Below are 26558 nucleotides of genomic sequence, written 5' to 3'. Positions count from 1 at the left end.
GAGCAAGGCATGAGTCGTGGCAATAGCCACGACTCAATAGTATTGAATAGCAGAACAAGAATTTGAAAAATGAGGATGCTCATTTTTGATTGACAGGTGTCAGGGAGGTGTCAGTTTAACCTTGTTTACCTCAACTTACAAATAGCCCGACATTCCAATTGAACACACTGCCTTCGCCATCAGCAACTGAGTAAGAGATACAGTCAAATCAATGAATACTCCATCCTCGCTTTCTTCACATGTCAGTCTTGTCTCACGTGCCTCATCAAGATTTCATTCCGCTCACATGCTGATGTCAAGAAGTCTCCCCTAGCATTCGCATGTGCTCCTGCGTTTCTCACCTCAAGGAGAGGAGCCTGGATATTCACGTCCACTAAATATCATGTTTGTCTTGAGGCAAATGGTCAAGCCATGATGCAATTCATCTCCAGGATCTGATAACAACTCCAGCGGACACAAACAATTTACATTTTTTAACCTAAAATTTTATTTTCATGATACCTTTTTAGATGATTTTTATATGCTCTACAATATGATGGCAAAACACATGAAGTTAAACAAAGATTAATTTATTCAGTGTATACATCCAAGAAGGAAAGAGCATCTTGTATTCAGTCATTTATGTACAAAAACCTAAGCAGTTATAAATATCCTTTCAAATACGATACGTCACTTCCAGTCAAAAATAATTCTATCAAACTCTTTATAGCATATTGACCATAGGTGTCAAACTCAAGGCCCGGGGCCCCAGATACAGCCCGCCACATCATTTTTTTCTGACATTACTATTTTGTTGTTTTGAATAATTTGTTTCTTTTTTGCCACAAGCACTCCGTCCCTGAACGATAGTGGAACACAAGGCATACTTTTTCTAAAATATACTCTCTCACAAAAAAATACATTTTCATCCTGCCTGACTTTGCTTTCATAGAAGTTTCAAGTACTTTTCACCAGTTCGATAAAGACAGGCGTCATGGATCTAATAGTAGGATTTAAAGAAAAAGTAAATTCAAGTATTTAAGTAACAGGGACAACATGATTTTTTTTTTTTTTTTTTTTTTTTAAACACGCATGTATATATCATTTACATCCTTCAACAATAATACAAGCAACTAAAGTGAGCCCGAGAACCAGCTTTGCTATGGTAAAGGTGTATTGGCATAGATTTCAATTGATGTGAAGAAGGCTCAGTGCGCCTTTCAAGTGGGACTCACCACTCCAACCAGCGAAGCCGCCATCATGTGTCCGTCGCCAAGGTACCGTGCACTCGGAAGCGGTAGAGGCACGTGTAGTCCATGTGACCCCAGTTGCTGAGGACGCGCAACTCGACCACGCGGTAGATCACGTTGCTGGGCTGCGTCAGGCAAAAAAAAGCGCAGAGGTGATGTCACCGTCAGGGAACGATTGTCGGAATTGCATTTGCAATGTGCATTTGTGGACTAAAACTCACGGGCAGCTCAAACGTCTGGGTGGGTTCGCCGTCCTCGTTGTACGTGAACGTTCCCAGGAGCGTTCCTTCGTCCACCTCGTCCTTCAACCCCTGAGGGGATACAGTCAAAAAAGAAAAAAGTCACAAGGGGTAATTCACTTTTTTGCAATATGTTTTGGGTGACTTACATAAACCTCAAAGTCCTTGGGTGCAGAGTCGATTCGGCCGGTGGGGGTGTTATGGTGTGGCACGTGATCCAGCGTCACATGGGTAATCCTTATGGGGTGAGACAGGGCGATGACCAGGGTCCCGTGGGCACCGTGAAAGGCCCAACATTTGCCCGGGAGCAGCATTGGCTCGCCCTGAGAAGGGAATATGAAGGGTTGGCGGGTATAAAAAAAAAAAAAAAAAACAACAACAAAGAGGGAGAAAATAATTACCCGAATGACAGTGCGGGGGCTCTCCATCGGGTACCACAATGGAAATCCAAACAAGCTCAGACAGGCCGAGCGGGTGCGATACGTTTCAGAACAGCGGGTGCTGATAACGCTGGCACCTGAACGTTACATGCAGAAGTGGCCCACAACAGGTGACGAGTAAATGCTAGCCATAGTGAGGCGGGATGAAAAATATTCCAAATACATTCGTACAAGCCAAGAGTAAGGTGCCGGGTGTCGAGTGTCCCACCTTGAGTCTCAAGCGCAAAGTCGGCCATTTTGTTAGCCAAGGGCTGTGCGCACGCTGAGATTCCTTTGTCCTCCAGGTTGACGGCATTGTGCGCCTGTGCGATAAGCAAGCAAGACGTCAGACGATTTAGCGTTGACTTTTTGTGTCACTTGCCCACCTGGATGCGGTCAGTGAGCCACTTCTCCATGGCCTGCTGAAGCTCTGGCGTGAGCTGTCTTGGACTGGAGATGTTAGGACAAGGCAGCCCAGGTTGTGATTGGGAGGACAGCAAATCCCTCGACAACTGCAATCACAATGTTATTTGTGTTCACCGTAAAACTACCATCACACTTTTTCATTTGTTCCTCAAAACATCCATTTACCTCGACAATCTTGGTCTCCAAAGCTTTTATTCTGCCGTTGAGTCTTGAGATGGACTGTTCCTCATGATCGTTGAGTCTTGAGATGGACTGTTCCTGCTGATCATCTATCTTCTTAATCAGTACGTTGACCTCGTGGTCCAGATTCTGCGCACTACTGGACTCCACCCCTTTCACGTGGTCCCAAATATTCTGCACGTCCGCCTCAAATTGCGCCCTCATCTGAAACGGGATGGGGGGGGGCATGACTCAATTGAGGCAAAAGACACTTTATTGGGGATCTTGGGCAGCTTGCACCCTGGACTGGTCGCCAGCCCATTGCAACCATTCGAAGTGATCGAATTGAAGTAGAAGCTTGTGCAAACATTGACTTTCACCTTATCGAGGAGCTCCTGCTTCTGCTGCAGAGCCTCCTGCAAAAGCACAGAACAATATATATATGCACTGGCTATTGTTTTTATTTTTTCCAAACAGATCATCTGCTTCTTACCTGAAGATGCTGCACCTTAGCTTCCATCTCAGTAGGCAGTGTGCCAGAGTCCTGCAGAATGGAATGAGAGGGGAAAATAATCATTATTAGCTGGAATGACCAGAGCACACATACCGATCTAACTTATTGAACGTTGTTATTGAATCCCAGCACGTTGGGTTTAGGACAAGGAATTAAAAGCACCCATACAAAGAAATGGGTTCGAGTAGAATATTAGAAATCTCCCTCGACCGCACCGTTGCAGTTGTGTACTGCACGTTGTCGAGTGGAGAAGGTCTGTTTGGTAGAACGGGGCGCTGCGTGACTTTGGCGGGCGGAGATTGGGCCTTTATGAAGTCGGTGAGGGTGTGCAAAGGCGTCAACAAGGGAGGAAGGAACCACACAACTGAGAAGAGCGAGAGGAGCAAACAATTCAAATAGAAGAATGTGAGACTGTCTTTGAAGCATGTGTCTTTTAAAGAGACGGCGGCGTGTCACTCACAGGCAACCAGAAGAAAGAGGAGGATGAGGGCAATGCAAGTTGTCTTAGTTTGGGCACTTATGAAGTGTCTGTTTGCTGCAGGACAAGGAGGAAAAGTTCATTTTGTGGATGTTTCTGCATGCATTCAATCAATTCTGGCTTGGGCTACTGTAGCTTGATTCTTAGTCCCAATACTTGTACATGAACGTGCTGTTTGGTTACCGTTCGTTGGATAAAGCCATTGAAAGTACACCAGCGGCTCTGACCAAACTTGAGCACCTGTGGACACATTTGAAATTCATGCTAAATAGCTGTGCTAGGTTTTGCGATGTAGTAAAAGCACACTTACCCAAAGTGGTCAGATGGTTTATCTTGGCAGTCAATGTTGATAGTGTCTCTGAAAACACACACACACATTTGATGTGACTTGACAATGTAAAAGGCAAACATGCCAAACACGTGCACCCACCCTTCACACGACAGAGGGCGCTGTTGATTTGCCGTCTGCATTCGGCAGGGGGAGCCAGGGGGTTACTTTTGGCTTTGCTGGTGCTGGTGCTAGTGCTGGTGCTGGTGCTGGCGCTGGACTTGGCGGTGGTGCTCGCTGTTGGAGATTTCAGGTTGACACCCTCAGAGGAGGAGTAGCCCGAGCTGTCAACACAGCTCTTCTCCTGGTCCGGTCGGAGGTAGACGACGGCCTGGCCGCTACCGCGGATCCTCTCTGGAGGAGGCGGTGGGCAACGGGTGGGGGTCTGAGTCGTGGTTGACGACGCCGGGATCAGGGGGGGCCGGGGCGTGACCCTGGTGTAGGACACGCTCCCCATGGTCAGGTCCGTCTGGGTGCTCAGGGAAGGCTTGCGGCCTTCGAGGAAGACAAAACGTCATGATGGGATCAGTCCCATCGTGGAACCTTAAAGTTTGCCCCCGCAACCAACTGCCACCCACTCCACGCCCACCTTTGGTGGAAGGTGACTGGAAGCTGCTGGAACTGGTGGAGGCACGAGACACAGCCTTGCGGGTCCCTGCTTTCTTCTTGAAAACCCTGAGGGGAAAAAAAAAAGGCACGCTTCAGGAACTATAGACACAGTCGAAACAAATGTCACAAAAGACTTTGCGCCACTGTTTCTCACTTGACGGGGTTCTCTCGATATGAAATGTTGGTCACGCTACTTGAGTCGGACTCGTCATCTGAGTTGTAGTAGCCCGTGGACGCCAGGCGACAGCTCCTGCGAGACATGACTGAGAGAAAGAGAAAGATTTGGGTAACACCTTTGTGAGGTAGACGAGTCACCCACTAGCAACAACGTGCTGCCCCTAGTAATTTACTGATTAGCTTCAAAATCTTGATCATGTAAAGCCTAAAATCAATTTGTTGCCGTTCACGTAATGGGTCCTTTGCTAAGAGGGTACGGAAGTGACATGTCAAAAATGAGCAGCAGAAGATGTGACGAAAGGAAGTTGCGGTGGCGAACGCGCGGGCAAAAAATTGGCGCAGGAAGTCTGCGTGAAAGACCAACTCCAACACAAGTCAAAATGAGGGCTACAATACAAAAGAACAATGACGAGTCACAGTAAAAAGTCAGCTCGCTAGGAGACGCCCAAATATATAAACATATATATATATATCACATAATAACTTGTCCAAAATACACCAGAAGACATTTCAAGAGCACTAAGGAAGGCCAGAGTAGGGGGCAGCAGGCTATAATTCCCTCAAATCCTCTTTCATACTTGAAATGGCATTTGGTGAATAACTCCGGCTTTTCTTGGAAGTATACAATTTTATTCTGGAAATGAAAATCTAAAATGCCCATTTAATTAGAAAAATCTTGAAAATACTCATCTTGATTTTAATAATGTGATTATAATCTTTTCAATGCCCCTTTCCCTTATAATATACTACTACTGTTCAGAAAAATATACAAAATATATTAAAAAATACAGGATTTTCTTTTGTACACCTAACGTTTTTCTCGAACAAAAAAAATTATGTACTCAAACAAAATACACAAAATTCTCGAAAATATACTAGTTCTGTGAAGACTGGGGACTTCGCACTTATATTCATAATATAATGTTTTTAATATTGAAAACACATTATTTTAAATCCAAAAGTCTCCTCTGATAAATACAACTTTTACCTCAACTTTTGATACACCTGTCTTTAAATGACCACGGGTGACTGCCTTGTCACCGAAAACGTAAGATTTTAAAAATTATTTAACGCACATAATATTTTAAAACGTGTTATTTAATGCACGTTATTAAAATGACATGTCCCTAAGCAGTATAATAAAACATTTAAACGGCGACGACCTGACCGAACGACTCTTGATCAAACTCGCTCCGTTACCAGCAAGCAAAACGCGGACAGGACGAACAAGTGCATTTAAGGGCATTTAAGTTATAAAATAATAATAATAATTTAATGTACGCGTGTGTCTTGCCTCACCAGCGGTCGGGTCTTGTCCAAATTGCAAATAAGATTACGAATTTTGACAGCACTCGAGTTGCGATAAGGCAAAGACAGATAGCAATTTCCGGTGATTGGCACCAAAATAAAACGAGCGAAACATCAGAATTATTTCCCCCGGACAGTAACGTTAAAAGAACGTATTCTTACCAAACAACTCTACAGTTAAATGACGTTCACACAACGTCATCATTTGATACAATCAAACAAGGCCATTTAACGTGCTCCGTGTCATAAACGTGTGACATCGTTTCCGGTGCACGACAGACAGGAGGGGAACTTGACGCATTCTGTGCGTGCATAACACAAACTCCAACGTTCAAAAAACAGTTCAACTATTCGACACACGGGGTCGCAATTGGCCCGTCAGTCACCTTGTACTTGCAACTTGAGAAGCATTGAGGAAGCAAAAAGAAGAAATTGCTCAATCTTTAAACATAATACAGTGTTCTATTTTGATGCGAGCTTTATTGTTTACATACGACTTGAGTTATATATCACAACCAAACAATCTGACCAGCCCAGAATAAACCCAATCCTAAACCCATCCTAAATGTGGCTGGTATGTCCATACTTGCAAAACGTTGCAAGAACACAGAGCCCGACCCCTCAAGCCTATGTCATGTGTATACACACACACTCACGTCTTTACGCTTGCACAAAGCCATTGTGTTGTGTCTTGTTATCATGATGCAGGAGTTTCCTCTGTCTGGCCCGAGCCAGAAGGCAACGTAGCGGGCAGGACTCTACTCCGTCATTGGCTTCTCAACAATGAGAAGGCCCAACAGGCTCATCACTCCCATGTGTGTGTTTTGTGTCGTTCAACTTCTCTTTTCGTGAGTGCCATTTCCTTCTCTCTTTTTGCTCATAAGCAGACAACACCCAAGCAAACATGCGACCTCTCCCACTCTGCTTATCTGCCGGGCGACTGGCCTAGACACAACCGCCGTCCGTGCACAAACACACACACAGTCCCGATTCTGACCTACCAGTTGGAATGTAATCAAAATAGTGTGCGTGTGTGTATGCTAATGTGTCATAGAGACCAAAGGAGGGGAAGAAAGGAGATCAAGTTGAAAAGGGCAGACAACGGAATAGGAAAGGAGGCAGGGGGGGCTATATCTTTAGCTCTCAAACATCCACAACATTGATGAGTAGCAATGAGGAAAACCTCCGCTGGATTTCTTAAAAACATGTTGACCAACTAGTAAATTTCAGTGTTTCCAAAAAGCTACATTGCGGCGAAGCACTCGAATGTCAGTGATCTAACATGCTTGCTTTGTTCCATTTGTTCTTCTAGGTCAGGTTGACTAAATATTTCATGGTGTACATCTGGTAAGAATCTTAAATTTAGATGTGACCTGTGATGGCATCCACGCATGACCAATTACTACCTGAGATTTTAGAGTGCGGACATGCAGAATTGTGCAAATGATCTCATTTTTTGATACATTTTAGGAAGAATATCAGTCTGGTAGGAAGGAGTAAATGTTCACCAGATAACAAATATCACACTGTTGCTGACACTCAAGGCTTTCCCCTAATAAAGAATACTCCCAGTCAATTGTTGATAGGGTTGCTATGGCAGCCCCCACCGCCCCGCCCCCACAAAGAAAGTGCAGTCACTGAGGAGAAAACAAAGAAGCCGAAGAGGGGCATTTCCAGCCTCCAGTCTTTTTTTGTCCCTATGTGGAAGATGACGATGACCTTTTTTTAAGTTGTGGAAAGTGCACAAACAGGATCCCATGATGATGGCTCCCAAAAATCTTCGGAAAAAAAAAAAAGTAGAGGTGGAGGGAATATAACATCTGTCATTATTTACTCAATTTAGTTTTAATAAGAGTTCAATGAAATATTTTATTTTTTATATTTTATAACATCCGTCATTATATACTCCATTTAATTTGAATAAGAGTTAAATGAAATATCTGCCACGATGCCCCTGATTTTACTCATATTTGTCCATTAACAAAGAGATTTTACCTATGAAAATAAATGTATTTATCATAATCTCTAATAAATCATTTCATTTCAATTCAATGTTTTCTTCATCTATCATGCATTTCTACCGACCATAGCGACCGGACGCTTTTACTGTATGCTTGAACTGTTAATCCACCTTTCAATCAAGAAGAATAAATCATGTATGTTGTTTTGTCGACTGACAGACTGACGCGCACAATCTGGGTCACGGGCAGAGTTCAACGGAGTGACAAGCAACAGCATGACCTGCGTCTTAATCTGTTGAGCCCCTGGTGGTCAATCCGAAACTCTTTGGTGACCAGTGGAACAGCGGCGGCGGCGGATTTAATCCCATCTCAGTCCATCGAGACTGTGAGCTCACCGCGGTGATGTCATGGCAGTGAGTCACTTGAATCGCCCGAGGCGAGGGAGGGAGGGAGGGAGGGAGGGAGGGAGTCTTATGGTAAGAGACGTGCGCTGGGTCACAAGCTTGACAAAGGTTGCCTGAGTGTTATCACGCTGACTGTGCAAAGCACTGGTCCATCTTCAAAACAGCACACTCTATAAAAATAGACATCTTTGAAATGCTGCTTGTTACAGGGAGTGGCTCTCTTGTTGACCTCAAATTAATTACATAAATTGTGATATATTAGTGGGCCAGCCAGGACACCTCTTATGGAATGGCGCTAGCATCAGTACAAGAATGTATTTTCTTTTCTTCCACAATTGTCACCAGTATATGCGCAAATAAACGAACCAACTGACCTAGTTCCATTTGAACAAGCTATCAAACAAACAAAGTGACGAACAAGCAATGAAACGCCAAGTGACTCATTCAATCGAACTAACTCATCAAATTAAGCAACAAACTATTCAACTAAGCATTTGCTCAAATCTCCTAACTAACTGGGTGACCCACTAATAAAGATCACCAAATCTATTGAACGGACAGCAACCCAGCCCAAGACACCCTGAAATGAAATCCAGACATTGTAAATGACACAGTTTCTGCATGAGGATCTGAAGCGCCTGCGACAAACTCTCCGCCGCACCTCGTCAATAATTAACAAAAGTCTCCCGGGCTGTCTCGCCAAAGGGGGAATTCTTTGCCAATGACATCACAGGCGCGGGAAGCAATCCGATTTTCAGCCAGTCGGCTCCAAAGAGTCCATACAAGGAGAGCGGCCCATTTTTTTTCTTTCTTTTCCAGCTTCCTCCGATTGTGCTGCGATGAGTCGGCCGCTAGATGAGAGCCCATCGTCTCGCCTTCATTACAGCGTCCGAGTGTTGCTATCAACACAACCATTACTAAATTACACAACACTTTTGAGTCTATGTAATCATGTGCAAAGACTCTCAGTAACAACCCAGGCTAAACTCCCCCAGCATGCAACGGTTGTCTCTCTGTCAGGATAAAGATAATAGCTAGCTGTCTTTGGGATGTTTTTTTTCTTTTCAACATGACAGTGGTTTTGCCCCTTGTCTGACCATGAGCGTCATAATCAAACTTTCCTGTTCAAGAGGACGGGAGAGCAGCTGTGTTTGTAGCGATGGACATCACATCAATGCAACATTAACTTGAAAAGGAGTCATTCATTATCTTGTGTACCACAGTAAATGCTATTGAACTGCACAACATAGACGCACAAAAGTGCAGGTCCTGCACAGTCTGTGTGCATCAAGCCCCCCGTTTCTACTGTACTTGACATTTACAGGCCGCCAAATGAATGAAAACAAACAATAGTGAAATTGATCAAACTTTTTCCAAAATGAAATTAAAACCAGTGCTTTAAGAAAAGAAAAATCCAATAAAAAAGATCAAACATTTTAAATTCGAAGTCAATTTCAAATGAAAAGTAACCTGCAGAAGCCACGCATTCTTCAGTCCATCGAACTGATGATGTTTCTCCGTGAGCTCATGTCTGGAGCCCCGACCACACGTCTCGTCTGCAAATACAATGGCAAAATAATTAGGGAGGAATGCTAGACGTGTAACAAATACACCAAAGATAGCTTTATTAAAAAAAATATATTCCGGTATGATTTTTGTTTGCTTCAAAATGGAAATAAAAAAAGAACAGTTTTAAGTAGCAATTCATCAAAAAATGGAGTTGGTGCTCAAAATTTCCCGGCAAAAGAGAAGTCAAGGAAGCAAGTGGTGTGCCGCTATACACAAAAAATATACGACACACGTTTCACTTTATATTTGCCCATGGTACTCAGCTGCCCGTGTTTTGATTTTCACTTGTTACGCTGCACACTGAAGTGAACAAAACCTTTTCCCACATGACACACAGACTGTTGACTGATGTATTGGGAAACATCCGACGCTCACTTTAAATCCCAAAAATATAATGCAATTCATATTGAAGCGATATTAATATTCCTCCCGGATGCAATAATACATTTAAACCGTCTAGGTTGACATAGATTTATATCTCATCGAGTTTCAATTCCATAAATAGTTGGGTCAGTGGGTAGTTTTTTTCAAAATTTGTTGGATTATGTTTATTCTTGTGCTGAGTGAGCATGGAAAAATGTAAGTAGAGTTTGAGGATTAGTTATAAATTAAGGATTACCAGACGGCAACGTAATATAGACGTGTCAATATTCAAACCAAAAAACATACAGGGCCAAGTAGATTATCCAAACAGGGATTGCATAATCTCAGTATGAGTGAATGAGTGTTATGCTGAACAGACAGCACAATTAGTCACCCACTCTGATGCTCCCGAGCGGAGAGCTGACATGTCACATCAGGCGTGTGGCAAACATGCGTGCGCATTCACGTATACCAGACACATTGATACAATGGCTGCTATTAGCTCCAAATTACTCACACGCAGACAAAGTCACCTGAGCTGACATTACCAATCTTAACGTAGCTCTCCTACCACTTTTAAACACACTGTGTATCTAATTCATCATAAAAATAATGCAATAAGTGCAAATAAGGCTCCAGTCCATTGCCCTGCTGCTCTGTTGAAGATCAGGATTGCTATTGGTATGAATGATCGGGATTAAAATACACCTGTGTGGCGGGAGAGTCAAGCGCTGGTTTGGGTACATCTGGGATTTTGAAGATTCCTTTGGCCCATTGATCACTTAATTTCCGAGGGACTGTTGAGTTATTCATCTGATGTGTGTACGTTTGTTATTGTTTATAGACACGTCTGGACAGAGTGCAGGAAGATCAGGTTTGTTCCTATCATTTTGAAAGGAAGTGCTCTCATGTAAACAGGAAGCTGTGAGAACGGTGGATGTGACACCTAAGGGAGGGATGGAAGTCAATACAACATTAGATAAAACACACACACACATGCGCGCGCTATAAATGAATGGATGAGTTGGTCATGGGTGTTTTTCTTTCCCCTCCTGACGTATTTTGACATCCTTGTATAGACTTTTCCTGAACCGCAACTGAGCATATAGACACAAAAAAAGGAGCAAAAACTTCCCCAGATGGACGGCTCACGCAAGTGTATTTCCTCTGAGCGAGTGTGTGTGTGTGTGTGTGATCTCTATTTGCATTGGCTTGACGCGACTGAGTGCTCACGGTGAATGTTTTGAGTGTGTTGATCATTCGCACCAACGTGAATGTGAGGGCCTTGTCTTTTTTAGCCCCGGTGGTAAATGTTGGAGCGAAACAAAGTTTTCTGTACACCACAGGGGCTTCTTCAACAGCAGAGCCGGAGGTACCTAAATATTTGAACAGGCTCTGGTTCTTAGTCATTCATTTCAGGAAAATCGAGAGAGTAGAGCGTTTGATCACGAGGTTCAAGTCTGGGTGCCGTCCCTTGGCCCCTCCTTTCCTTGGGTACCCGATTGAAACATCTTTTATTTGTCAAGACATCAAAAGTACAAAGCCATCGACAAACAATTTGACATTTGGACTAACTACTTCCCTGATTGCTACTTTTGTCAAAAAGACATGTCAGTGATGGGGTTAGAACTCAGTGGTAAATTCTCGTGGGCCCAAGATCGATTCTGTATACCTCCTCGGCAGATCTTTACAGAACTCACCGATTCACTATTAAGATGATGTGGCTTTTTTGGCTCACGGGGATTCTTACCCAATTTATCGTAATACGTATCCGCTATTTCCACCATAGCTAGCTAGCTAAATAAATAGATAAAGAATAATAATAGATAAATAAATAAACCTATGAGTTCACTCTTGCATGAATCTCACAAATGGTCACACTTGCACTCACATTTATGTTCCACACTTACCCCACATTTGCTAAGTCATTGTGCCCATTGTATATTTAGCTCCAGCGTGCCCCTTCCGTCGCAGATGATGCTGGGGGAAAAAAATCACAATACGTCGTGATTCAGACCTTCCTCGCCTACCTCTGCCCACTGCATCTTCTTCCTGCTTCCCTTTTCTCTCCATATTGATACAAGGTCAGTTTTGTTAACTATTCTGCTACCAGTAATATGTAAATTATAATTTTGCTCTTTTTTTGAGCTTGTACATTTGTTTTTTTTAATCATAAAATGATTTATTTGAGCTTATTTTCTGTTATTTTTTGTGTCTTGACTGTCAGTAACAGAATCAACCATCTTCGAGCGCCCAAATCGAAATCAAACATCTTCCACCACCACCTTCAAATATGTACCTGTGCTTGTTCGTGTTAAACCGCTGAGCAAAATTTCTCAATGTAGTGCGGAAAGCGCGGCGGAGGTGTGTTAGGTCGATGACCAGAGTTTGAACTCTCCTGAGAATTGCAGCGCCTCTGTGCAGACGAGACGACGGTAAGGCGAGGCCGAAAGACAGGCGCCGTAATTGCGAATTAGATCAAGCTTGCGGACGGGAAGTTGATTAACACTCTCTCTGGTTGAAAGATAGCATGAGAAGATGGTGATGGGGGGGATGAGAAGATATGAAAATATATATGAGAGAGAGAGAGAGAGAGAGAGAGTGCGGGAAGACGGGTGAAAGCAGTTGATCAAATAAGAGGAAAATGAGTGGCGTGCCCGAAGTGGTCTTCAAAGGGCTGATAAGCAAACCCAATATGAGTCTCTTCAACTAAATGGGACTTGTCTGAGATCTCCCTTGACTTCACAACTGACTGTCTAGACCTACTTAAAGCTCACTGGCTCAGTCACACGTGAATACATTTTGCCTCCAGTCTCGTGAAAACCACTTTTAGCGCGCTATGGCATCTGACACTGATTGGTTTTGCCTTGAGCGTCATAAAGTGGCAATACTCTTTGTGTTAGTTTGGTGAATTTGTGGGTTTGTCATGAATATAAAAAAAATAAAATAAAAATCAATCAAGTCCATGGCGTGAAAAGGCACAAATAAAGAATGCCATCTTGGTTAAAAGTACCGTATTTTCCACACTATAAGGCGCACTTTAATTGGCCCATTTTAAAACTTTGTCCATAAATAAAGCGCACCGGATTATAAGGTGCACCTTCAATGAATGGGCCATTTTAAAACTTTGTCTATATATTTGGACACGCCTGCTGTAGTGGCTCAATCTTGGTCCATATATATGAGGTGCACCGGATTATAAGGCGCACTGTCGGCTTTTGAGAAAATTGGAGGTTTTTAGGTGCGCCTTATTGTGCGGAAAATACGGTAGCCCTTTTGACATTTCCAGGGGTCCTTTTAGGAAAATACATTTTATGCCAGTTGCTACTTAATTTGTAGGAATATCCTGCATCCTGCTGCGAGTGTGTGCAAACCTGATATGTGCTAAAGTTGTCACACACTACGCTTACTGCACGTGCACACTGGTTAGCGTTTACTTCAGCTGATAGAGACTTGTGTGTGTTTGTGTCATCCAGGAATAGCCGCACAGGGAGGCCTGCTTCCTCCATTCCGGACTAGCGGGGCGGAAGAATCCACCATGAACCTTGATCTTTGCCGTGACCCCGAGACGAGACAGCGGGCTTCCTGGAAAACAGTCTCGGGCTCTTTGGGAAAATTGAGAATTGGTCGTTTCAGAGTCGGTTCACCAACAATATTTTGGTTTGTTGTTTTCTCACAAAGCACACATGAGTAGAAATATGTCAAATGTATAGATGTAAAAAAACAACAAATTTTCAATAAATCACAGACGTTATTCCTAATAAATTAAAGATTTTGATACCTTAAATTACAAATTCATCCCGACTCAGAAATGGTCTTTTATGTTGTCATAATATTACCATGCTCTTTTTTATGCCATGTAAAAACAGCTCTTTTGTTGGATAAGTACCACATTGGGTTATATCATTCTCAAACAAATACTATTTGCGTCATAACTACATCATAAATAAAACAAAAAAAAAAAAGATTTTCTTTCCTCACAATAGTCCCTTCCTCGCACTACTGAAAATAAGGGTTGATAAGTCATTGCGTCTTTAGAATTCTGTCTTGTTCAATAAATCCCCATTAACTCATTCATACTATTTATATTCGAAGTTCGGTTGACAGTCTATTTTTAAAGGTGTATAATTTATGTGTTATATAAGTATGAGGACTCCGACAAGAGCTCTTCCCTTAATAAGACCCTTGAGGAAACTAAGTCATGTAAAGGTAGAAATGAGAAAATACACCAATACACCAATAGTGCTTTTCAAAATAAATGAAATTGCTGAACACATTCACAAACGTGTATGAAATTCCAGCTATTTGATTTTATTTTGAAAAGGAAAAAAAAAAAAACTTGCTCCATTTCCTTGCCGCGATTGTCAGCGTGAACTCGAACAGTGAAGGCAGTCGAGTTAAAAGACGCTCGGAGCATTTGCAGACTCAGTCAGCGAGGAGACGCGCGCGGGTGCGGCAGTTGGAAGGACGTGACCGTGACGTTGAAGCGGAGCAAACGTGTCTGCGCCGTTATTACACACAGCCACACACACGGAAGCTTGTGGAGGCTGGTTGTGGATCAACTGCTGTGGACGAGCAGGAGGGATAGACCAAAGCTTTTCAGCACGGCGCGTAAAAGTTGCGCGCGGATAGTTGGCCACGCTGGACTTTATTCAAGAGACCTCCCGCGCCTTTTGACAGCAGCTTCAAATAGCGAGCGCCGTTTCGGTGCCCTTTAACGAGGAAGCGTATCGACGCATTTGGATTTTGGGGGGGGGACTCCTCATCACCCCCAACTGTGGACGACAAGCTTCCACGCACCTGCCCGACCATGGACAGATTCATACGTCTAGCCTGAGTGTGAGTCATTGTTATTACGCTGCGCGGCTCACAGGTGACAACATACGTTTGGGATCCTTCACGTCAAAGGGGGAGACCCTCAGCGGTGAGAGTGGACGCCGAGGTGCTCAATGCCCAGCCGGTCGCTGGCGAGGGCTCCTCTGGCTGGCCGGCAACATGAGGTCGTGGCTTCCGCTGCTACTCCTGGCCGCGCTCTCGGCGGCGCTCCTGAGGCTCGGCAGCGCTGAGGTAAGAGCGGTCAAGGCAAAAATGCTCAATCCGTACTTAAGTAGAATTACAGACACTCGTGTGCTCCATCCGTCCATCCATTTTCTGTCCCGCTTGTCCCCACGTGGGTAGGGGAACACTCTGAACCGGTCGCCAGCCAATCGTAGGGCACACAGATACAAACAACCGTGCCGATATTCCCAAGAATTTGAATTGTTTGACGCTAAGTGGGGCGGCACGGTGGAGCACTGGTTAGCACGTTTGCCTCACAGTTCAGAGGTCTGATTCCGCTTGCGACCCTCCCTGTGTGGAGTTTGCATGTTCTCCCCGTGCCTGCGTGGGTTTTCCTCCTACACATCACAAAAACATGCTTGGTAGGCCGATTGAGCACTCCAAATTGCCCCAAGGCGTAAGTGTGGATGGTTGTTTGTCTCTGTGTGCCCTGCAACAAGTTCAGGGTGTCCCCCCCGCCTACTACTCGATGACTGCTGGGATAGGCTCCAGCACGCCTGCGACCCCGGTGGGGACAAGCGCTACAGAAAATGGATGGATGGATGGGATTCAATGAGCCGTGCTTTGTCTGGCCCCTCACCCAGGACCCCTTTGCCATGGGTGACCCTGCCAGGGGCATAAACAACTTGACTTCTACGATCATTAGGGTTAGAGACGCAAACCCCTCCACCACGATAAGGCTGGCGGAGGGGCCAATCAAAATTTCAACCAATTTAAATCTCCGATTTCTTTACAGCAAGTGGCAAAAAAAAATGGCCGCCCGTTGAGAGGATCAAGCAACTCGTCCACGCATCCAATTTGACCTAAAAGCATGCATTTTAATTCTTACAGCACACATACACTTCCATACAAATGCACTTTTGAAGAGGTTTCCCCTCGGACTATTGTCCACTCAGGTTGAGCTTGGGCGATTGGGGGCCGCTGATCCATTTTACATAAGAACAGCAACTAATCTGCCAGGGATTTCACTGACTTTGTGCGTGCGTGTGTGTGTGTGTGTGTGCACATGCATGCATGTCCAGCTGCGCGCGTGTTGCTAGAGATATGTTCTTGTGGATGTGTTGCGTGTCAGAAAAAGCGCAAAGGCTATTTGATATTTAAGCCCATTTTTGTGCAAGGACATTGGGGAATAAAGCTGCAGCTGTTGCATGGCAACCGGAGGATGTTATTGAACTTCAAATGTTGCATTTTGGATTGAATATAGAGCAGCAAGTCAATTTCAAAAGATGTATAATAAAATCTGTACTCCTGGTAAATTTCTTTTTTTTTTTTTGGGTTTTTGAGGTCATTCAAATTTGCAATTTATTTTTTTTTTTTCCATTGGCGCCTAGGGCAGTTGGGATGGAAGCATTTGGATTCCGCCTAGCAACAACACAATTCTGTCTCAGCTTGATAATTGATTTTTGTTTTAAATTGCAATGTTTTGATTCATGTAGCATGTCATTCCTGGCAGGAGACGTCTTGGAACTTAAAACAAAACAAACAAAAAAAAGATCATTTGCATCAGCTTTACAAACAAAAGCATGGAATTCATTTTCAAGGTTAAAATTTGTTTTGTTTTAAAGAAAACGATGTTGTTGTATTAAAAGTGCAGGTTTGACCAACAGTCGAGATGGACGTAATAACTGAATAAATACCAATTTAAGGCACAAGCACACTTAACTGCTCAGTATGTCATGGAAACAAAGGTTGAGCACATTTGAAGGGAGCGATTAGCCCATCCAATTAAATCAACAATATTCATGATGGAAATGTGTGCAAGTTAGTGTGTGTGTGTGTGTGTTTGCATGTAAGCGCCGCCAACTGGGACCATAATTACATTCCATTACACCTCACCTTTCTCCACAAACATTCCATAAGATCTCTGTGCCTTCCAGGCTTCCTGTAGTGTGAGGCCCACTGCACAGTGTGTGTGTGTGTGTGTGTGTGTGTGTGTTGTGAGTAGACAACACTGTATAAATGCCATAATAGTCAAAACACCACAGAGGAAAGGCCCCGCACAAAAGACAAAGACAATATTTGAGGTGTAGCTCGCAAATGAGTAACTTTGCCCGGCATCCAAACTAGCGAGAGTATTATTAGCTGTCATGTCCGCCTCCCTTCATTCAGGAGCAACTATTTTGTTTGTGCCTGTTTAGGCATGGTGTGGCTGTGCTATTTGAATCTTATGTTTGGGAGAGGATTGCTTGGACAAATTGGGCGGAAAGCAAAGTGTTATGTGCGCCTTCCTCCATGTGTGTGTGTGTGTTTGCTTAACTAGGTCAGCCAGGAGCTTGTGAAAGTCATCCAGGTGTCCTCGGCTGCTGCTTCCCCTGCGGCAGACGGAGACAAGACGAGAAGGTCAAAACTAGCTGGAGCAGAGGATGCAATCATTTCAGTAGCTGTTTAACACGGTCGAAAATTGAGCAGATACTTAGTGATAGATAACCAGCTTATCGTCAATCGCTAGTTATGCTCGGCTTTTTTTTACGGCTTTCGTCGTGTGTGACGTTTGCGACACAAGTGCGAGTAACAACGTTGATCCCCCCCCAGTGGATGAGTTTAGTTCCCCTCAGGGCACATGATTAGGTCCTAAATGACAAGAATCGGTTTTACAAAATGAATGGACGGATGTACGGATGGTATCGACGCGTAACAATGGAAGCTTGTGTCCGCTAATGTGAAAGACTTGGAGACGGGGCGGCCAGTCGGACCCACAACAACTTCCTTCCAGTATTAAGGTCTTTGAGAGGCACAATGTGGACTTTTGTTTTGTGCCGTCGCATCTTAAAACACGGGAAGAAGCTGCGAGATCAGACCACTGGCAATGCTCGATTCCGATTGGTTGATGTGAGCCGCTCAATCCGCCTTTTTTTGCTTTAAAACATGAAACGTTTGGCAAGCGGCTTTCAGATTCGACGATGCTGTAAAAATGTCCGTTTAGCACCGTCGCAACACAATCATCTCGCTTTCCATCCTTCCGAAAAGCCCGCTATGCCGCGCCGAATACCGCTCTTATCACATTTCCACAAAAACCCGACAAACCAGGGACTTATCAATTCTGAATTGAAGAATTCCTCCTGGCAGCTGTGTAAACAATTTTCTCCTCGCGTGTACGCAGCAGGCCGGTTACGTGATGGCAGGAGGCTTTTCATCAAATAGGGGTCGTCAATTTCGTGAACCCAGTTAGTCGTGAATAAATGCCTCCTTTAAGTTAAGGCTCCTTTTAGCAATCAGGAATGCAAATATGAAGTAACCTTTAAAAAAAAAAATTTAAATTTATTATTTTATCTCAGCTCATTCAGACTATTCTTGAGACACGGGTCATCAAAGAGTTAACTGATGAACCCAACTCTGTTGCTAGCCAAAACAACAGCACTGATTAATTCAACTTGAGATTTACTGCTTACAGTTCTCAAACTTTTTGCACCGAATAGCAGGCTTGAAAAAAAATAATAATTCCACCATCAAAATCAATTATTAAAATACAGTCAAGCAGAAGGCCCAAGTAATCATCCCAAAAAATGATGTTACTCATTTGCTGCAAGCCGAGTTTGAATGTAAAGAAACAAATGTAACTTGTTCAGAACCCATCGTTTGTCCGTTGGCGAGTAACAAACATAAGAAATGAGAAGAGAGTAACAGTCTGCACACTGTTTCCTATGTCGGAGGAAGTGAAAGTGGAGCACGCGTTGACATGGTGACACGAAGAATGTATACACACGCAAAATCCCGAGTGCATCGTCGTAAGGGGCCGCGCCCACTTGTCATGATCGTAAAACAAGTTAACGTGCTTTTTTTGTCTGCGCGCAGGGCGATCCGCTACCTGCGTCGCTGATCGACCTGGTGAGGAACTCTCCCGTCTCCTCGCTTGACGAACTGAAGCTACTGCTGCAGCGAGAGGCAGACGCAATAGGTAATCCAGATGCAACAACTAGGCCAAATAGTTAGTTCGTTTTGTTCAATTTCAACTTGTTCACCTGTTTTTACAAGCCGCAGCCCGTTTAGATCGCAAATCTGCAATATTTCTCAACATATGTTGCAGTGATCAAGTTATACGTGTACGATAAAAAAAAAAAAATCCTCAGTGAATACGAGGACAAACAGTGTTTAGCTTTTACGATCAATAAAATATCAATAACCTCGTGACGGCGATCCTACGTGCTTCAGTCGCAAATATGATGTCAGTCATTTATCCAAAGAGTGCCACGATCAAAAAATGAGGTCTACTTTTCTTCAAAAAGGGAGGGAGGGGGCAAATTTGCTCACTCTTGTCAGATTGTGAACGCCGACGAGCCTCCAACTTTAACGCAATTAAGCAAATGAAATGAAAAGACGACAAAAAAAAGGCAATTAGTCATGCAAAACGGAGAAGATGAAAACAACAAACGTCCCAAGGTAACCCTGATGCACGCTCGGGGAAGCCGAGGGGCAAATGATGAAATGGCGACACGTGTGTGAGCACACATCTGTTACGGCTCCTACCTCTCCTGAAACAACAGCCAGTGCGCTATTTATGTGTCATGGATTGTCTTTCCTTTCTCCGCCCTAGAAGACGAAGATGATCACAGCGTTCTGATGAACCAAGCGCACGGCCGACACGTCAGAAGCATCGGTAGGGCTCCTCTGGTCCGATTCTACTGCGACGCATTCTAGTTTCTCATCTTGACCAAAGGAATGTTCCTCCAAACCATAGTGGAGGCTGAGATCGCCCAGCAGGCAGCATGCAGAGTTCGGACCGAGGTGATGGAGGTGACCAGGTCTATGCTGGACCGCCGCAACGCTAACTTCATGCCGTGGCCGCCCTGTGTGGAGGTGCAGAGATGTTCGGGCTGCTGCAACACCAGGTTGCTGCAGTGCGTGCCGACGGTTACTTCCAGCAGATACCTGCAGGTAAAAGCCTCTCAGTCACTGACTGCCACTTTTCACAATGCAATCAACACACCAAGCGGCCGCCTCTCATTTTTCTTCCGAGTATACAAACAAGACAGGGCATGCTAACAGATGCTGCGGGAACATTTGCCAGCATGCAAAATAATGTCGATTTCCAAACGTCCCTGAAAAATCCGTTCTGGCAGGAATCCACCACATTTCCCAAGAGTTGTTCGCTTGTCTGGAAATGTCTTCATGCCAATGTGACTTACACAACACATTCTCACGAGTGTATTTTGTGTGTATGTAGGTCATAAAGATCCAGTACATCAACAGGAAGCCCCACTACGAAAAAGCCATCATCACGGTGGAGGACCACCTGGCGTGCAGGTGCCAGCCTTCCTCGCCCAACCCGCCGCCGCTTACCCCGCCGTCGCAGCCTCAAGCGCGGGCGGCCCACCCTGCTCCGCCCAAGTCCCAAGGCTCCAAAGCCGACTTGCACCGCAACGATGACCTGAAGCGCAACCAGCGGCTCTACACCAGTGAGGAGCAGGAGACGGCGCCGAGGCAGTGGCCGCAGGGGGGATACACGCAACTGGTGCACTGGACACAGCCCAGGCTGCACCAGCCGGTCAACAGCTGGCCGTCGGACGCACGGGCCGGGCAGGGTAGAGTGGGAAACCCACCGCAGGTTGGCCAGGGGAGCGGACACGAGGGCAGTCGCGAGGAAGGCGGCGAATCGCATCGTCAGCGGTTCCAATCCCAGAGCTACAACTATGGACATTCCGATCATCGGAATCTTAGGACGCAATATCGACTGAACGCCCCCCAGTCGGACGGCGCTCCGTCCCTCGGCTCGACCCCGTCGTCCCAATCAGGGCAAAGGCCTGCCTCGATTTTGCCCATTTCCATCGACCGCAAAGACTCTGTGCCCACCGGCGAGCCCGACACGGAGGCGACGCCGACGTACCCGGGGACGCAGGCCGAACAACCAATAGGGAGTGGGAGGCCGGACAATGACTCAGCCAATCAGGGCGAGGCTAAGGACTTGACACTGGCCGATGGCGGAGGTCAGCTAACGGAGGAGGAGAGGAGGAAGAAGGTTCTGGAGGTAGTTCAGGGGGAGCTAGACCGACCCGCACATCTTCATCCGCAACATCCTCAGCAAAGACCAAAACCAGGTAAAGACTACATCAAGTTTTTTGTCGAGCTACGACGAGCCATATAGGTGGAACACGGCTAGCTCGCGATAATTAGCTTTAGCAAAGGTTTCGATGTTAAGGCTGCTGCACACAATGCATGGAACTATTCTTCCCGCACCCTCAGAAAACACAACTCGACAACTGCTGTTTTGGTTTTTGTTATTTCTTCGTACAAGCTCCAAGGTTGTCATCAGGTAACCTTGGGGGTAGTTAAAACCTCTGTGAAAATTCCACAGTGGAGGTTTTTGTCCTTGATGGGAGATTTAACACAAATGCTGTGATGAAAATGTGCACAATGTGGATTTGCGCAACATTGTATCTTTGTGTTGTGGCTAACACAGCAATGGGGCAAAACATTTGCAGTACTATCGAGACCAAAGTGAGAACTTAAAATTTGTAACTAGAGACAATTCATGATTTTTTTTTACGTGTCTCTCCCCCGTAGCGCTCGCCACGCCGGCCTCGCTCTCCAGCCGCCAGACTCCTTTCAGGCCGGCCTCTCCCCGTCGTAGAAGGAAACGCCGCAAGCGCATCAGCAAGGCGGCCATGAGAGACATGATCATGTAGAGCTGAGATGCAGGTGAGCTCTTCGGCTTTTCTGATTTGGAGTTTGCTCAAATGACGTTCGCAAGGTGATTTTGCGTGAGCCCTGAGAAACTGGGATGTCATCTACAGTCGATAGCACGTGGCAAAACGGACGCCACCTGTGATGACAAAGAATGACATTTCTGCGAAAATTATGTTTTGGTGACTTTTCTCAACTTAAAATGAAAAAAGTTTCCATTCATTTTCATTTTCTTATTTCATTTCAGAAACAAATACGTTTCGGGGAATTTTCATTTTGTCGTTAAAAGACTTTTCTCTTTTGCTTAAAGGGATTTGTTGAAGTAATACCAAAGGCTGCGGGGCCACAAAAACCAGTTTCAGACGGTGGGTGGACGGACACACTGGACGCTACCAACGAGGGACCGGGACAAACACTGGACGTTGAGGACAGATGTGGGTGGCCATAAAAGCAAAAGCGAACTCCTTGATGGCAGAGGAACTGTCACACTAAAACACTGGACAGACTTAAGGAATGCTTGCCTGGTTTCTCCAACTTTTCAGACACACACACACACACACACGCGTTGTACTACTGCCACCTGACATGGACCTCCAAATACTACACGGACCAATATGATCATATCGAAAGCAGTCTTAAAGACATTGCTTTGAAGACAAACGCTGTGAGACAGTTACTAGCCCAACACCGCATATGTATAAATGCTTTTTTTTTTTTTTAAGTTCTTAATTTATTCAGAAAACAAAATGGAGAACATTCAAGTTCTCAAGTGTAATTAATAATATTATTGTTACTTTTATTGTTATTGCTGTTTCAAGTCAAAGGAACTGATGGTTGTGCACACTGTAACTGTAACGAATGTTATTTTTCATAGAAAATAAAAAAAAAGCTCATCAGATGATAATCTTATGTTTGTGTGTGTGTGCAAGTAAGCAAGTGTTTAGTCAAGTGCCATACCTGGGGGGGGGAAAAAAAACCTGGGGGAAAATCAAAAGTCCACGCGGGGAGCGTCAGAAATGTCCAGTTGCCACGGAAACAGGTCAGCGGACATGTCAACAGAGGAATATCATATGGCGAAAAAGCGACGAGGGAGGCGGCGGAGGAGTATTCAAGTATGCAAGTGTGTGTGTGCGTCCGTGTGACATGATAAATGAGGAAGAAGAGGGCAAAGGTATGTGATGAGGCATCAAATACAAGCTAATTAGCCTGAGAAGACGCAATGTTCACTTGAAGCCGTCAGAGCAAGAGTCACTCAAGCTGCTCGGTCAGCAGATTGTCTCGCAGGAATCACGACTCAGCACGTACTTTCCCAGACGCACATGCGCGCACCCCACCCACACACACACACACACACCAGACAACCTCACTTGGTCATTTCTTACCCACATATACATCTAAGGGTTAAAACTAGGGTCAAGGTTTCAAACTAGGGTTAGGGTTTCAAACTAGGGTTTCAAACTAGTTTCAGGGTTTTAAACTAGGGTTTCAAACTAGGGTTAGGGTTTCAATTTAGGGTTAGGGTTTCAATCTAGGGTCAAGGTTTCAAACTAGGGTTAGGGATTCAAACTAGGGTTTAAAACTAGGGTTTAAAACTAGGGTTTGGGTTTCAAACTAGGATTAGGGTTTCAAACTAGGGTTAGGGTTTCAAACTAGGGTCAGGGTTAGGTTTGATTTCTAGGGTTGATGGCCTACCTAACCAAAGGTTTCCATTGGATTCTAGAGAAAATGCATTATGGAAGTTTGGGGTCGTGATATAAAAACTATAATTTCTTGAAATGTATAAAAGGTAAGTTAAAAACTGAAATGTCATTAGGTCAAAAAGAATTTTTTGAGGAATACCTGGAATATGAAAGTATAATTTTTTTATCATAAAGATACTTAAAATGTTTTTTAAAAAACTCACCGGATCATTTTTGACCCACTTATCGGCTAAAAAAAACATTTCAATTTAATGAATGCTTTTTAATTAATCATTGCAAGTCTAATTTAAATGGTCGCACAGTAATAAGAAATCCATCCATCCATCTTTGACTTCTTCACCCCTCAAGTTCACTTTCAGTTGTCCTCTACGTCCCCTTCTGCTCAAGGTCGCAACCTCGCCACATGCTGCTGCAGCCAAGAGGCATCCAGGTGTGAGGTTGTGTGGTGGGATGAAGAACTGAGGGTGAGCCAAAGTTCACACAGGCCAAAGAAGCCTCAGTGTGTGTGTGTGTGTGTGTGTGTGTGTGACAAGAGTGTGTGAATGCCAAAGTGTTGTGAAACAAATGGAAGTGTGTGTCTGCTGGCACGACCGCCGCTTAATGTCACCGGTGAGCATTGAGGTCGCACCGCGGTCGGCCCACCTACGTGTGACACACAGCTGACAAGACACACACACAGACACACACTCAGAGGATAAATCGTCCGAGCAAACAAAAACAAAAAAAAACTCGAAAGTACGACGCGGCTACCTTCCATGAACTAAATTCCCCTGAAACTGAATGAACTTTTCTATCAGTGGCGGGGGGGAAAAAAAGATCTTAAATTTGAAATAGAAAGCGAAGGGCATTCAACACAAAAATGGAATAAGTTGATTTCTGAGCATTTTCTTCCATGAATCAGATGAAAATGATTATCAGGAAATGCCTTCAAGTTGCGTGCCAAGTACTCGCAACAAAGACGGAAAATTAAATTCGATGTTTTTCTTGATTTGGTTTCATTTATGTTCAGTTTTGTTTCATGTTGTGTCTTGTTTTCTTGGTTTTTCTTGTGTGTCTTTGTTTTCACCTGTTCTTGTCAGCCCGGTTCATTCTGTTAACCAATCAGCTCTTTCCGGCCATTCGTGTCTCATCCAGCTGTACCTCCTTGCTTGTATTTAGTTCTCTGGTTTGTTCTGGCCGTGTTGGTCAATTATGATTAACCTGCAAAAAAAAAAAAAGGGCAGAAAATTACAAAGTCATTCATCAAATGAAGAGATTTTCAAAAGCGCTCTACAACGAAAACAAAATCTCAAGCCTTGGGTAGTTGTTGAATACTCATCTGATATATATATATATATTATTTTTTTGCTGGAGAACTTTAAGGTGGAAAATTTTACGAGAACGTGTGAAAGGAGGACAACCCCTCCCACCTGTGGGGTCAAGTCAAACATTTTAGTTTTCATGACCGACTTTCAATTATCCATTACAATAAGGAAGTGGATTTTTGCGTGGCTGCATTTCATTCACTTGAAGAAAGCTGACCACTCCAGCCAAGACGCCACACAAACACACAACACAACCAGTAACACAATGTTGTCATGCGAGGCAAGGATGAGTTTGCATGGAGCAGTCTTGGTAGTTTGGTCTGTGTGTTGTTTGCAGAGGGGGAGTTGCGTCTCCATAATCAACCTCAGCTCAGTCCTGACTTGACGCTTTGTCTTGGGCCAACTCTCCGTCTCCAGACACACACGTGCAAAACTGCCTCGGATGCAGTCCCGACCCGTAGGCGAGTGGCGTCTTCATAGTTGATCGCCGACGCACACAAAATCTGTCAAGCTTACAATTCTAGACTGGCTAAACAAGAAACACACCCACCCAAATGTCCTTCCAATGACAACCAGCCAAAGTTCACAAAGACACAACAACATTTTTATTTTTTTTAGCACATGCTCTATATTTGTCACAATCGTTTGGTTGCAGCATAATTTAAAAAGAGGCAAAGTTATTGAAGTCGATGTGTGCAAAGATAATCTTTTCCACACAAATTCCCGTGGTGTGGGGTGATGGATTTTATTTTTATTTTTCGACACCAACAATTAGAAAACACCTGGAGCTTGTGCTCTTGTCAAAACAAGTACCGTAATTTTCGGACTATAAGTCGCGGTTTTTTTCATAGTTTGGGTGGGGGGGGCGACTTATACTCAGGAGCGATTTATATACATATATATGGTTTTTTTTTCACTTTTTTGGGCATTTTATGGCTGGTGCGACTTATACTCCGGTGCGACTTATAGTCCGAAAATTACGGTAATTCGTTTTCCCCCCAAAAAAAAAAAAAGTCTGTCAGTAATGTCATACAAGGGCTTTACAAATACTCCGTAGGTGTACATATATATTTATAGAATAAAAAATAAAAAAAATGGCTGACTGAAAAGTGCTAAAATGGCCCTACTTTTAATTGAACATTAATTGCACCGAGCATGCAAGGGCCGCATCTCCACTCGGTGAATTATTTGAAGTCGTTCTATTTATTTACGCACGCTGGCAAGTTAGAAGGAACAACTGGCAAGGAAGCGCAAAAAGTATGATAAGACATCCACTGTGCTAACCAGGCATGAGCTCATTTCCACATTCTACAGAAGCGAAACAAGAAGTGCATCCTTTTCTATTCCCGCTTCTGTCGCCTTGTTATTCATGAAAAGCTGCAGATACGATTTTTCTAGCCTCGCCGTATTCCCTCTCCTGTCACGCTCTTCTCATCAAGCTGCTCCGTGGAAAAGGGAACTAGCTTGGTTATTTTCTTTGTGTTTCCCTACTTGTCTATGACAATGTGGCGTAACGTGCTCGCGATGTCGCAACAAAACAACTGTGCTCACATCCTCAAAAAAAAAAAAAAAAATAGATTTCAACATTGTGTTTGGGTAATTAGGACTCAATGATGTCAAATAACTCCCTTGTCATGTTTTAGCGTTTGCCGTGAGTGAGCTCATGGCACTGCAATGACCTTAATCTGTCACTCT

The 26558-nt window shown here is 44.2% G+C and overlaps 2 protein-coding genes and 1 long non-coding RNA gene across 11 annotated transcripts; 1 reads left to right on the top strand and 2 right to left on the bottom strand.

Annotated features, from left to right (window-relative positions):
* Nucleotides 1–467: 467 nt before the first annotated feature.
* On the bottom strand, nucleotides 468–15189 carry LOC119120472. Of its 8 annotated transcripts, XM_037247407.1 has the most exons (21): nucleotides 15069–15183; nucleotides 13594–13788; nucleotides 12094–12163; nucleotides 10892–11033; nucleotides 9722–9802; nucleotides 4556–4664; nucleotides 4382–4467; nucleotides 3895–4287; nucleotides 3775–3822; nucleotides 3648–3704; nucleotides 3447–3521; nucleotides 3202–3350; nucleotides 2966–3016; nucleotides 2853–2888; nucleotides 2479–2697; nucleotides 2274–2399; nucleotides 2117–2210; nucleotides 1870–1985; nucleotides 1618–1791; nucleotides 1451–1540; nucleotides 549–1354 (listed from the first exon to the last, which is right to left on the bottom strand). In XM_037247407.1, exons 6-21 carry the CDS (start codon nucleotides 4660–4662, stop codon nucleotides 1238–1240), a joined length of 1938 nt encoding a protein of 645 aa, XP_037103302.1. In that variant the 5' UTR covers nucleotides 4663–4664; nucleotides 9722–9802; nucleotides 10892–11033; nucleotides 12094–12163; nucleotides 13594–13788; nucleotides 15069–15183; the 3' UTR covers nucleotides 549–1237. The 8 variants fall into 8 exon arrangements, with proteins under 8 accessions (XP_037103342.1, XP_037103331.1, XP_037103277.1 ...); XM_037247390.1 differs by lacking the exon at nucleotides 10892–11033 and having other exon boundaries at nucleotides 9722–9807; nucleotides 13558–13786; nucleotides 15069–15189; XM_037247398.1 differs by lacking the exon at nucleotides 10892–11033 and having other exon boundaries at nucleotides 9722–9807.
* Nucleotides 15119–22763, top strand: si:ch211-79m20.1. 2 transcript variants are annotated; one of them, XM_037247470.1, is made up of 7 exons: nucleotides 15119–15250; nucleotides 19034–19136; nucleotides 19776–19835; nucleotides 19917–20113; nucleotides 20403–21273; nucleotides 21740–21874; nucleotides 22170–22763. In XM_037247470.1, exons 1-6 carry the CDS (start codon nucleotides 15179–15181, stop codon nucleotides 21859–21861), a joined length of 1425 nt encoding a protein of 474 aa, XP_037103365.1. In that variant the 5' UTR covers nucleotides 15119–15178; the 3' UTR covers nucleotides 21862–21874; nucleotides 22170–22763. The 2 variants fall into 2 exon arrangements, with proteins under 2 accessions (XP_037103365.1, XP_037103356.1); XM_037247461.1 differs by having other exon boundaries at nucleotides 19773–19835.
* On the bottom strand, nucleotides 16493–26346 carry LOC119120518. Its single transcript, XR_005097531.1, has 3 exons — nucleotides 26148–26346; nucleotides 24626–24759; nucleotides 16493–17553 (listed from the first exon to the last, which is right to left on the bottom strand). It is a non-coding gene; the product is annotated as an uncharacterized LOC119120518 (long non-coding RNA).
* Between the last annotated feature and the right edge of the window lie 212 nt (nucleotides 26347–26558).

This window comes from Syngnathus acus, chromosome 1 (assembly GCF_901709675.1).
Source record: "Syngnathus acus chromosome 1, fSynAcu1.2, whole genome shotgun sequence".
NCBI classification, from domain to species: domain Eukaryota; kingdom Metazoa; phylum Chordata; class Actinopteri; order Syngnathiformes; family Syngnathidae; genus Syngnathus; species Syngnathus acus.
This window is presented reverse-complemented; position numbering and strand designations above follow the sequence as displayed.